Source organism: Cetorhinus maximus, chromosome 8, assembly GCF_964194155.1.
Source record: "Cetorhinus maximus chromosome 8, sCetMax3.hap1.1, whole genome shotgun sequence".
NCBI classification, from domain to species: domain Eukaryota; kingdom Metazoa; phylum Chordata; class Chondrichthyes; order Lamniformes; family Cetorhinidae; genus Cetorhinus; species Cetorhinus maximus.
In genome coordinates this window covers 17,988,398-18,002,020 of record NC_135886.1, presented here as the reverse complement: position 1 = coordinate 18,002,020, position 13,623 = coordinate 17,988,398, and the positions used below count along the sequence as shown (strand labels likewise).

The 13,623-nt window shown below is 39.1% G+C and overlaps 1 protein-coding gene across 9 annotated transcripts in view; it reads left to right on the top strand.

Moving 5' to 3' along the window:
* LOC144683474 (uncharacterized) overlaps window positions 1-13,403 on the top strand; it is a 43,123-nt gene extending 29,720 nt beyond the window's left edge. For 4 of the 9 annotated variants that reach the window (XR_013577267.1, XR_013577266.1, XR_013577265.1 and 1 more), the window contains 4 exons: window positions 1,161-1,255; window positions 5,346-5,490; window positions 5,740-8,561; window positions 12,362-13,403. Coding sequence is in view for 3 of the 9 variants with exons in the window: in XM_078546525.1 (XP_078402651.1) it covers window positions 1,161-1,255; window positions 5,346-5,490; window positions 5,740-6,112 (613 nt within the window). In the remaining 6 variants the exon portion in view is untranslated. Of the gene's footprint in view, window positions 1-1,160; window positions 1,256-5,345; window positions 5,491-5,739; window positions 8,611-12,361 lie in introns of those variants that run through there. The other 5 variants (XR_013577263.1, XR_013577262.1, XM_078546525.1 and 2 more) reach the window with 5 other exon arrangements.
* Window positions 13,404-13,623: the final 220 nt, after the last annotated feature.

Genomic DNA, 13,623 nt, shown 5'->3' with positions numbered 1-13,623 from the left:
TAATAGAATGCACCCAGTAGTGCAGTGGTATCTCTATTAATCGTAACACTAACAAAATAGATTTGGACCTTGACTATTCCAGGACATTTCCTCTCCTCAAAACTAATATTTTTCTTAATCAGTACTGCCACCCCTCTTCTTTCCTTCCATGTTTTTCTTGTATACCACGTATCCAAGAATATTTAGTACCTGGTGCTGCCTCTTTTGAGCCACATTGCCGTTGTCGCCACAACAATCTATTCCCATGTGGCTACCTGTGTTTGCGCTTGCAGCTTTTTACTAATCTTATTTACCAAGCTCTGTGCATTTGCATACATGAACTGTAAACTTGAATTAGATCTTACTGTATTTCCTTCTCGTTTGACTTGACCTAAAATCTTAGTTTCATACTCCAGTTCCAACTCTCTCTTCCAATCTTTTGCGCATCTTGTTTATCCTTCCTAATGTTACATCCTGGTTTCCACCCCCTTGCCATTTTAGTTTAAATTCTCACCGACAGCAGCGGTCAGTCGCCCCAAAGTGACATTGGTCCTGGCTTTGTTGAGGTGCAGCTCATCTGGTCTGTACAGAGCTCCCCCCCCCCCCCCCCCCCGTTGTCCCAATGTCTCAGGAATCTAAAGTCCTTCCTCCTGCAACAACTCTGCAGTCATGCCTGAATCTGCTCTATTCGCCTACTCACTAGTGCACGGCACCAGGAGTAATCCATAAGTTGCTATCTATTGAGATCCTTGCCAGTCTCCTTTCCTAACTCCCTAAAATCTGCCTGCAGAATCTCATCCCTCTTTCTACCTATGTCATTGATACCCATATGGACCACAACCCCTGGCTGTTCATCCTCCCCTGAGAGTCCTCTGAAGCTGCTCAGTGACATCAGGGTGGCAACATACTATCTAGAATGCATGTTTGCAGGCACAGAAACGCCTGTTCTGAAAATGCAGTGCAACATGATGGAAACTGCAGGCCAGTATATTAATTGAACCACAGTATTCAGAAAGGTCTTGGCTGTGCATTGCATCTTTCAAATTTTAAAATAGAGCTATGAAGTATTTCTGGCATTTTGATGGAGGTTTACCTTCCATCTTCAGTCCATTGTATCATACACTCTGCAAATTCAATTGATGCTTTTACTTGCTAAAACTAATAGGTCAGTTGTTTTAAAGTGAAACAGGTTTTCAAGAAACAGAGCAAAGCAAGAAGGAGCCTATAAAAGAACTTGATAGCAAAGAAGCTTTTTCCACCAATGATCAGAGCAAAGGTAAGTGTTTGGTGTTATAGCTAAATATTAGCCCAATTGTTATATTTTAGTTAATATGAATAAGTGTACTTCCTATATGTGAACTACAAAACAAAGTACAATTCTTAAGGGTGCACTACACTCTGGAACACCGTTCCATTTTTATTTTACATTAAAAAAAAATAACCCATAGTTTTAAATTTTTATTTTCACTAATTCTCCAAACTGGTTTTGCTACAAATGTAATGAAACATCTCTTACATTAACAGATGTTTAAGTAAACATCTGTTAATTGCCTTTGTTATGGGTGGGGGAAAGGAAATGAAGTGGAATGAGAAATCAGTACAAACGTTCAAAAGAGGTAGCCAGGTCTCAAGGAATGGAATGTACAAAGTTCTTAATCAGGGTTGCAAACAGTTTCAAATGTGGAGTAAGTTCAAAGCCTTCTGAACTCTGTTTACTTACTTGGGCATTGTTAGGCTTTGGGGAAAATTTCCTTATTTAGCTAATTATTTTTGTGCGAAATATTGCCACATCTTCACATATTAATCTAGGCATTCCACAATTATTGCCAGTGGAAGTTTTTTGAAAGTTTTTTTTAAAGTAACAAAATGGTCATCACCTCCCAAATACAATGAGAGCAGAGATCCAGAACTAAAGTGTATATTTTTTTTGGGTTAAAACAATTTTTTATTTTAAAGGTACCTAATAAATATAACGTCCCAACGCACTTCACAGGAACATTACAAAACAAAATGACACATAGCCACATAAGGAGATATTTGGTCAGATGATCAAAAGCTTGGCCAAAAAGTTAGGTTCTAAGAGCCTTTTAAGAGAGGAAAGTGGGAGAGAGGCAGTGATGTGTAGGGAGGATATTCTAGAGCTTGGAGCCTAGGCAACTGAAAGCAAGGCCAGCACTGATGGGCTGATTGAAATTGGGTATGTTCAAGAGGCCAGGATTACTGGAGTATGGATATCCTTGAGGGTTAGGGAGAAGTGAGGCCTGAGGGATTTTAAAACCAGGATGAGAATTTTAAAATAAAGACATAGCTTGACTGAGAGCAAGTGTAGGTCACATGGGTGATAGGTGAACGGTACTTGGTGTGAGATAAGACATGAGCAGCAGAGGGCCCGCCAACCAGTACTGCATTTGAATAGTCATATAGAGGTAACAAAGACATGAATGAGGCTTTCAGCTGAAGATGAGTTGAAATGGGTTAAGTTGGGCCATGTTACAGAGGTGAAAATAGGCAATTTTAGTGATAGCATGAATGAGGTCGAAAGCTCATTTCAAGGTCATGTGACATCAAGGTGAACAGAATGCTTTAATCACAGACTGTTGCTAGGGACAGTGTTGCAATATGTAACTATGAAATGGAGTTTGGAGTGGGGACCTAAGACAATGACTTCAATCTTTCCAGTATTTAATTGCAGGAAATTTCTGCTCATCCAGCACTCTGTCGGATAAGCAGTCTGATAATTTAGCAACAGTGGAGAAGTCGAGGGGTGGTGGTGTAGTGGAGCTAGGTGTCATTAGTGTACATGTGAAAACTTAACTCTGTGCTTTCGCATGATGTCACTAAGGGGCAGCATGTAGTTGAGAAATAGAAGGGGACCAAGGATGGATCCTTGGAGAACACCAGAGGTAATGGTGCAAGAGCAGGGAGAGAAACCATTGAAAATTATAATCTGTGTTATGACATAGCAGTTGGTAAAGGCTGAGTTATTTAAAATCCCAGAGGGAAACTTTAAACAACTGTCATAACCTATATTTTCAAATGGTATGTTTGAGATGCAACTCTGAATTCAGAAATGAAACCACCAAGCCTCCAGAGATGTTTTATTAAAATTAAATTAAACATTTATTAATTTTAATAAGAAATTAAACAGATATGTCTACAAATTACTACCATCATAACTTCAAAAAAATCCCCAAATTAATCACTCCCAAATAATCTTCCCGAAGGCAACAATAACTGATAGACTTTAAACAGACACCAGGCAAAGCACATTTTATCTTACGAATTCAAAATGAGATTCTTTCAATTTGGTTCCTTTGCAGACAGTTGTAGGCTTATAGGTGCTTAGATATCACATGCCTCTAACTTCCACACACGACTCTTCTGTATATGCCTAGCCTTCCCTCTGAATGCAAATTCTCATTGTATCACCAGGCCTTTTGAACTCCACCTCTTCTAACAATAAAACCCCTTTCACGGTACCAATTTTATTAGTAATATGAACGTATTGCTTGGTGTCTCCTAACTAGATGCAAGAATTCGCTCCCAGTCTTGGAATGGTTTATTCAACAAAATGCAAATGCACCCTTCACCTTACTGTCCACATCTCAAAACTACTATACATCAAAGCACCCAGACTAGCTGGCTTTAATCCAATTAAGACACACACCCTACTACGAGTCCAATTTAAAATAATTTCCAATAACATTATATACATTAATATCTCTTCATGACACTCTGATTAGATAGAAAAGGATGGAACCAGGTGAGGGCAGTTACACCTAGTTGGATGGCAGTAGAGGGGTGCTGGAGAAGGATGGAGTGGTTGATCAAACAGATGGTGAAGCATGAGGAGAGAAAGTTTACCTTTGTCACAGTCACATAGGATGTCATTTTTGGTAAGATCCGTTTTGGTCCTGTGGCAGGGGTGAAAAGCTGATTGGAAGGTTTCAGACATAGAATTCTGGCAAAGATGGACACAGATTTGGGAGGTGACAACACGTTCAAGGACTTGAGAGGATGGGGAGGTTGGAGATGGGAGGGTAGATTGCAAAGTTGATGGGGTCAAGGGTTGGTTTTTTGAGGAGGGGGTGATGACGGTAAATTAAAGGACTGAGTGACAACATCTGGAGCGAGAGGACTGTTAACAACAACTACTAACGTGGGGACCGGGAGGGGAAATTATGGGGTCAGCTGTTCAGCGGGAATAGGATTGAGGGTGAAGGAGGTGGGTCTCATCAACAAACTGAGCTCAGATGGGCAAGAGGTGGAGATAAGTAAAGGAAAAAGAAATGACTTGTATTTTCATGACTACCAGATCCCTCAAAGCACTTTAGTGCCAATTAAGTACTTTTGAAGTGCAGTTACTGTAATGTAGGATACACAGTAGCTCAACAAACACCCACAAACAGCAATGTGATCTTTTAGATCTACCCATGCAGGCAGGTGGTTTAACAGCTCATCTGAAAGACAACACCTGCAACAGTGCAATGCTCCCTCAGTACTGCACTAGAGTGTCAGCCTTGTCCTTTGTGCTCAAGCCCTTGAATGGGACTTGAACCCAGAACCTTGGGCTTCAGAGGCAAGTGTGCTACCAACTGAGTCGCAGCTGGCACATAGAAAGGAGTGAATCTACTGAAAGATGCAAGTTCAGGTTTGGGGCAGCCGGGAAATTTAGAATATGTTTGGCCTGGCAAGCTCATGGAAGGGAAGGATGCGGCAGAGGTAACCAATTGGATGGTTTCAATCTTAGTAACAAAGAAATCCATGAGCTCCTCACGCTAATTGGTGGTGAGAGTGGAGAGGACAGAGGAAAAGGGTTTAAGAAGATGATTAAGTAGGACAGTTGGAATAAAACAAAATGGTGCTGAATGTTTTACTTTGTGAAGTTATGGATTGTAGTAAAAGATGACTTTGAAATTTGAGTAACTCTATTATAGTAATAGTGTTCATGCAAACTGGAAAGAAGCCAGCCCCTTTTTTTTCCCAGTGAAATTAATGCATTCCGAACCTGCTTGCAGCCCCAGTTAAATATTTTATAGTTGGTTGGTAAAAAAGCAAGAACTTTCAATGTCTCCCACAGTTTTCATTTACTTTGGCTGTTGCACTTTTAAAGTGGAGTCACTTGTTACACAGGCTGCAAGCATTGAAGTCTCTGGCTTCATTAGTAATGGGTGTTGAATTGCTTTTCAATCACAGTTTAATTGTACACCACCTGTTGTCCAAATATGTTTTTTAAAAAAAATGTGAAACCACAGTTCATTCAGCCTTTTCTTTTATTTAAAGTAGGAACAAACCTAAATTTGTGTGCCTATCTAAAGAAAAGTGAATAAATTTCTGAACGGCTTTCTTGTCTGACTCTGCTTCAGATGATGGTTCAGAAGATTATGGGACTCTACTTCGGCTTGTTTCTTTTGTTAAAAAATCCAAAGCAATCGCACAAGATGGTTTCAAGGATTCAAACTGTTCTCCAAATCAGAGTCATGGTGGAGAGACCAAACGCTCAGGATTACGGTAATTTTCTTTTTGGAGATTATCCAGGAACTTGTTTAAAAATTCAGTCAACTGGTAAAATGCATTTATTACATGGTTTTTGTATTTGGCATCCATGAACTTGTAGTACAATTTATATGTAAACAATAAAATAGCTGATAATTTCTAAGACCCTGAAAGCCACAAAACACAAAAGAAAATGTTCAATTTGGACACATTAATACAGTAAATGGCTTACAGTAATGAGTTTACATTTTATTTCTCTTAAAGGGAGCATGAATATCCTAGACACAGAGAAAATTGGAGATCTAAAGAGAGAAGTGGGTCACTGCGAGATCGTTCCAGAAGTCCAAGTTCCTGTGACAGTCATTATCAAAAGAAAAAAATGGATTATGATCAAAAGAGACAGCAGAGCCATCAAAGAAGTCACCTTGAAAATTCTCCTCGGATAGAACATCATTCGGACAGAAGCCGAAAAAGAGACAACTTTGACCGAGAAAGGCCTTGTGAATCCAAGAGGTATCACTCTAGAAATAGTGATCCTTGGCATATTTATTCTGAAAAGAGTGGAAAAGGACACAATTACAGTCAAGAAAAATATTGTAGAATAAAACAAAAAAAGGACAGAGAGTACCATTTTTAATGGTATGTGTGTTGATTTTGTTATCTTTACTTGGACTTGAGATCTATATATTGTAAAACAGTGAATATCTTGTACATTAATCCACAGTGATGGAAGTGGACTCTTAATCTTCCACACAGGATTCCAGCAAAATCTACTTTCAAATAGTCTGTATAGGCATGTAGCCAAAGCAAATAACGTTGGTGTTTATAAGATGGGTTGTATAGTGTTGATTAATTGTTAGCCATCATATTTTCAATTTTTCTCTCCTTATTAGGGCCTCCATATGTCATCACTGCTCTTAAACAAGAGGCTGGTGACTTAATTAGTATCTCTACCAACAGTTGGTGTAGGGATCACAATTAAATTAATTACTTGATTAAAATTCCACATTAGGATTTTGTACAATGAAGCCACTCCTCTAGTAAAATATTTAGTCTACTATTTTTTTTGAGAGAGGAAAGAAAGTGGGAAATGATTCCTGGGACACCTGGAATTAATGGCAAAGTCATTTTTCTTGCTCTCCTGGAGTAAATAGGGTAGAAAGTTAATTGATACATAGAAGTATATGGAAGTTACAACACAAACAGGCTATCTGCCTCAACCAGTCAATCTATCAAAGCATTTACCCTCTATGCGAGCAAGTCCTAATCACGTTTACCTGCCCTGTCCCCATATCCCTTTTCCTTTATCCCCCTATCTGTTCTAATCTTAAATGTTGGCATAGTTTCTGCCTCAGCTATTTATCCTGGCAGTGAATTCCATAACCTCAAATCTCTTTAAAAGAGCTTTCATTGCTAAATGCCTTGGGTTTAATTTGTATCTATGATCTCTTGTTCTTGGAGTCTCTATTATTAGTGTGTGTTTCTACTGTCCCATCCTATCCTATCATAAGTTTAAAATCTGTGGTGTTCTGATGAAAAAGCCTCAGCTTTCCAGTGTTTCTTGTGTTGCATTTGCTCATACCAGACAACACCCTAGTGAATCTGCTTCATATCCTCACCAATCATTATCCTTGCAATTGTATGGAAGCCAAAATTGCGCTCAGTATTCAACTGAACTTCTAAAGTTTTGTATAAACTCTTCCTTACTTCTTGGCTTTCACATTCTATATCTTTTCTAATATTGCAGTTTCATTAACTTTTCCTATAACCTCATCTACTATAGGGGATGTCTTAAATCTCCTTTAAGTATGTGCTCTCCAAATCTCTGCTCTTCAACAGCATCATGCCACCTTATTTAGAACGTAATTCCTATGTTTTTGTTTTGGACCAAAATATTTAACCACAAATTTTATCTGCAACTTAAGTGTGCTCCCTATCTTGTCAGGATTCCTTGCAGCTTTTCCTTTGTCTTCTAAAGAATTGGTTGTATCATCTATTTTGATAGTTTCAAATTGTCTCACAGCTCTTTCCAGGTCTGTATCCAAATTGTTGTTATATACTTTGAACAAAAGTGTCCTCCGAGCTCAACACTGTGCGACTGCAGTGCATACTTTCAATCACCCTGCAATACTGCCCTTAACTCCTCCTTTCTGTTTTCTCCCTCCTAATGTTGAATTCAGTTTACTATGCTCTCCCATAATCTTATCTAATCTATGTGATACTTTACTAAAGACTTTCCTAAAGTTCACGGACACTACATTTTTGTGTACACTGAATAATAGTTTGCCAATTTTGTTGGCTTTTGATGATTGCACGTTGGAAGTTGTAACCTTGTGGATACATAAAAGGTGGTACTTGCCTCTAAACCCTTGTAATTGAAGCCCTTGCCTCACTATATTGTAATAGTCATTGCTAAGGGTGATGTTTCAGACTTGCTGGAGTGCAAATGTCATCAGTCAGTGTTTGTGTAATTATATTCACAGGTAATGTTGTTTATGTTCGGGGCAGGTTTTTTTTAAAATCGCAATTTCAAGGAAATTTAATGCGCTTCTAAAAGAATACAGAATAATGAAGAATATTGACCCTTCATTCCATTCATACTTTGAAAGGACCTAGCAGCTTCAGGGAAAGTGCTGGATAGACTTAAAGAAATAGCACAGTAATGGCATTTGCTATTAAGATTACCTCTGACATTGTAGCATTTTTCCTCTTCAGATCAACGTTTTGTATTTGAAATGTTGAACTTTTTGGGATTTGACTGCTGCATGCAAACATACCATATTCGACTGATACTATACCAATTGTGATTGTTTCCTCTGTAATTTTTTCACATTTTTAAATGAAACAAACTATCCAAAGCCTTATGCAATTTAGAAACTTAAAATGCATCATAGGATGGTCCTACTTCTGTCCATTTGCTATATTTTTGTTAGCAGAATATTTGTGCTTCATTGTTGGAATTCTCGTTTGTGTATTTTTTTTTAGTTTCAATCTGCTATACTTTTTTTATTGCATCTTAGAATGACTGAATCAGCTTTATGATGTATGGAAAATGATATGTTTGTGTAACTTGAGTAAAAGATTCAGTAAGTATGAATTTTAATGTTTTAAAATATTAAGCACCAAGAAATAATACATTGGCTATGGACAATTTTTTTAAACTTTTGCATTTGCTTGTCAGTTACTATCAGGAATTTAGTAAATGGCCTGAAACAGGTGGTGATATATCAGACGTATCGATGACTAGCAAATTAACTATTGAAAGTTAAGACATACGAATGAAAATTAGGGCCGATTTGTATGAACTAAGCAATATCCTCCACAAAATGAACTTAGGGCTCCACGGCACAGAAAAAGGCCCTTCGGCCCATTGAGTCTGTGCCGGTCAAACAAGTACCTAACTATTCTAATCCCATTTTCTAGCACTAAGCCCTTAGCTTTGTATGGCATTGCAAGTGCACATCTAAATACTTATTAAATGTTATGAGGGTTTCTGCCTCTACCACCCTTTCAGGCAGTAAGTTCCAGGTTCCCACCACCCTCTGGGTGAAAAAATTCTTCCTCATATCCCCTCTAAACCTCCTGCCCATTACCTTAAATCTATGCCCTCTGGTTATTGATCCCTCCCCCAAGGGGAAAAGTTCTTTCCTGTCTACCCTATCTATGCCCCTCATAATTTTATACACCTCAATCATGTCCCCCCTCAATCTCTGCTCCAGGGAAAATAACCCCAGTCTATCCAATCTTCCTCATAACTAAAACTCTCCAGCCCAGGCAACATCCTGGTAAATCTCCCTGCTCTTATATTCTATGCCTCGGCTAATAAGGCAAGTATCCCATATGCCGCCTTATCTACCTGTCCTGCTACCTTAAGGGACCGGAGGATGTGCACACCAAGGTCCCTCTGATCCTCTGTACTTCCCAAGGTCTTACCATTCATCATGTGTTCCTGTGCCTTTTTTGTCCTGCCCAAGTGCATCACTTCATACTTATTCAGATTAAATTCCATTTGCCACTGATCATCCCACCTGACCAGCCTGTCTATATCCTCCTGTAATCTAAGGCTATCCTCCTCACTATTTACCACCCCACCAATTTTCGTGTCATCCACTTAGCTGCATATTTAATGAATTAAGATGCTAGCTTTTCTAAATATAAAATCTCAGCTAAACCTTGCACAATTTCTGACGCTGGTTTCTGGTTAGAGCAGTTGGTGAATTGCTGGACGTTATGGGCGTTGGTGGGGTGGGAGATAGGAACTTGTCCTCCTGCCTTTCCCCACTGCTACTCTGGCTGCAGTCATTAAAATTTTTTGGCTTTCTACAGTTTCAAGTTGCAGTATGAGAATATGCCACTGATAGCATTGCCAACCATCACATCCTACACAAATAGCAGTTGGAAAAGTTGTGTGCCCTGCCTCTGGACAATAGAAATTTTTAATAATCATTGATTAAAGTTTTTGGAAGAATTAAGCAAGCTTCAATTCCTTCCTTGATTTTTCTTTCCTAGTCCACCAGGTCGATACCAGTAATGTATGAGGAAGAATTTTGTGTTTTTTTCATATTGCCTAACTATTTACAGTGCCATCTAATGGCAGAACATCCTGTCCTTTTAAATTCAGTACACATACATTATTAACCCATAGGACAGTTTGAAAATAAAGCACAAGGGAACATTGCTAAAGTAAATGGAATAGATTTGACTTGGGATGAGCTTGGGTGATTAGTCAGTGAAGTGATGAAGTCAGCTGCCTGATCAAGAGCAGAAGGCCCAATGAGTTTTGAAGCTGTATCCTCATTTGCATCTCGTTGATTTTCAGCTGTGACTGGCAGCTTGCCTAGTTAGTTGAAGGGCAGGATTTCTGCTGGTCATGGAAAAATCTAAATTGTGAATGCATCACGTAAGAGGGGTGTAATTTCACTCAGCAAATTGTCTGATGCAGGAATTAATTCACATGATTTCAAAGGCAAGAGCCTCCAGGTTCAGCCACACTGGTAGTGGTTTTAATGGAGAAGGTGAGCGCAGGCAGAAAGTCCTCTTCCCCTTGGGTAACTAGTGTTCCTAAACACTCAGCAGCAAGCCTGGAATAATAAATACCTGAACCATCATCCTAAGGACATGGTGGGATGTTGAATGACTAGACATGGTGTCAAAACTTTTTATCTTCCACTCATCAGGACAAATATAAGAGTGCCAAATTTCAAATGATCCCAACAATTTATACTACAGGAGAAAAGGGTGCTGATTGGATGACAAGTCTACTAACTGAGGTTGCTTTGGAGAAAACGGGGATAGATAAGCTACATGCTGATTCATAGAGCTCAAATAAGCTGGAGCAGAGGCTGGTAGATAAACAAGCCCAGGAGACAGGTTTCAAAGGCGTAGCCAGAAATTAGCTCTGCTGAGGAGGATGGAAATACTGACATGAGCTCAGGGCCATTAAAGGAAACTGCACTAATGTGCAATAAGAATTATGATGGCATTGGGTGGCCTGCCTCAGAGTTGGTGCAGCATGTCTGAGAGTATGAAAGAGTTCGTTTGCAGCTTGTACAGCATTTTGTCTTGTGGCATTAGCACTCTAGTCTACTATGAATGTATTGTCACCAGAAGGCATCAAAATTATTGCATGAGTGCAGTGTCTGTGCCACCATGGCTCACGTTTTTTCTGTCCAGTAAGGGTTTGGCAGAAATGCCATTTGTATAGAGGGTACTCTTGGCTTCTGTTGATTAGCCTGTGACCTTAAGTGTGTCTAACAATGGGGAGGATGGTGGGCTGCTATAGTATAGATGCATCATAGTAGTTGCCAGGGAACTGAGCACACACCTGCATAATTCTGCCAGTGGTCATCATAAGGTACACGTTAAGGGTGTGGTACCCTTTTCACATGGTGGCACCCAATCAATGCTGCTTGTAGTTGGAACACGAGTGGCAGAAAATGCCACACCCTGTTGAATATAGATTCCCATAGGAACCTGATGCAATTATTTGCCTTTGCAAGAATGTATCCATAACCAGTTAAATACATGTATTGGCTATGGACTGATATGAGACATGTCCCTAGTTGAAGCCTGAATGGAACTCGAGGCAGATAAGATGACATTAGGGCCTCTGTTACCTTTACCATTACTGTAGTTAGTTGCAAGTAGGCCGTAGTTGGCCGCACAGTTCTCTGATTGCTTGTCTTGAGAATAAAGGTTCCTGACGCTGCTCTTCTGAAAGCAGTGGTTAACTCGGGAGTCTATATACTCTATGTATAGTCAATATATATGTGAGCTGCCTTCCTTGCTTGCTATGCTGCTGCTCCTCTTCCTCCATGCACAGGTGAGTGGTAAGGCTAATCCTGTGGTCAAAATTTTCCAATCCTCCCTGATGTAACTGGTGAAGGAAATCTTGATAAATGTAACACTAACTCCTGAATTTCTAAAAAAAATAAAGTAAATCATTTTTGGGAAGATTTCTAACAACTGCAGCTGAGTGCCCCTTTTAAATAGCCCTTCTAAATTCTATTTCCTGCTGATGCTGCTTAATATTGCTGGGCGAGTCCAGTACGTGTCTTAAGACCTCGTGCTCCTAGGCCACCTTCGTGAAGACCCTGAAGCATTAAATTTTCTACTGCAGCTTTTGGGGTACCCTTCCACCCACAACATGTCTTTCTCCAGTGGTGGTGGTTAAAACCTCCCTCAATATTTCTAAACCAGAGTTAGCATAACAAACGTAACTTGTGCACTAGCTGTTCTTTATTTTGATGTCTGCTTGAAAACCTTCCCCTCGGTATTGTTTGAGTTTTATTAGTTGTAATTCCATATTAACTTTAGCTACTCTTTCATAATGTTTGTTAAAGAATGAACAAGATCATTTGCTCCAACAAGTTGATTTGCTTTGCAGGCTAACACTGGATACAGTTGACATGCTATGCATTTTGATCTTCCTACTTAAATCTGATGGAAAACTCTGCATAAATGCTACCTGATCCTCAAATATTATTGAGTAGGATTCTAGAAAATTCATCAACTCCACATCACTCTTCAACCCTGGCTGGCTGCTCTCTCTGCACAATATCTCCTCCTGCAGTAGGACAGAATTATTGTATCCTGTGCTGTACCTGATTGTCTCCATATATATCTGTAGGTGCTGGCTTCCCCTGTGACCACCAGCCTCATTCCCAATCAGACATTTAACTAGCGCCTTTTTAAAGAAGTTAGTGAACCTGAGCAGAACTTGGTAAGAATTTGTTCTACTTTTGCATTACTTCTATGCTGGGAAGGAGCAAGAGTTTATTTTCTGTAGCTTCACTTTGAAGCTTTGTAATTTTAAATCTATGGTCCCTTTCAGTTCTTTACTCAGTTTTGGGTCCAATAGACTTACACACAAATCATTCTGAACATTCCAGCACATTAATGTTCTTTTGAAAATATTGTGAGCAAAACTGTGCACTTCCAAATGGGATCTCACTAATGATCTATACAAGTAACTTTGCCATTTTCCCACAAACCAACAACAAACCTTTTTTGTTCCCTACCTTTTATTGTTTGCATATTTACTGTTGCCTTGCATTTATTTCATTAAGAACACTGAAAACGGTAATTTGCAATAACTTTGGTAACGCCATTTTGTCTCATTTTGCACAGAGCGCAATTGAAAGTAGATATGGAGTTCAGGATTCTGTATTTCAATATTTTGCTGTGTAAAGATTAACTCTGAATTGTTGTTAGTTCAATAAAATCTTTTATTTTAAAGTTTCTTCAGAAATGGATGAAGTAATTTGGCTTCAATACGAAGATCAATATCAAAGATTGATTAAATATGCTACAGTTTAATATAATGTATAGTCTTACACCAGCTATGTGTCCACAAGGTTTGGAAAATTGTCTTTACTTCAAAAATCATGAAATTTCTCAGGTGTCAATTAAAAGACGGTTTAACTTTTCACTCATATATTGTGTAGAATTCTTTCCATACACTTTCAATGGCTGTATTGATTTCTGGTTAATCCAATAAGATACTGTTGCAAATAGCATTGTCACACTAATGCAAAAGCAAAATACTGTGGATCCTGGAAATCTGGGGCGGGGGTGGGGGGGAAAAGAGCAGGAAAAGATGAAAATACTCAACAAGTCTGACCGTATCTGCAGAGAGAAAGAGCACGC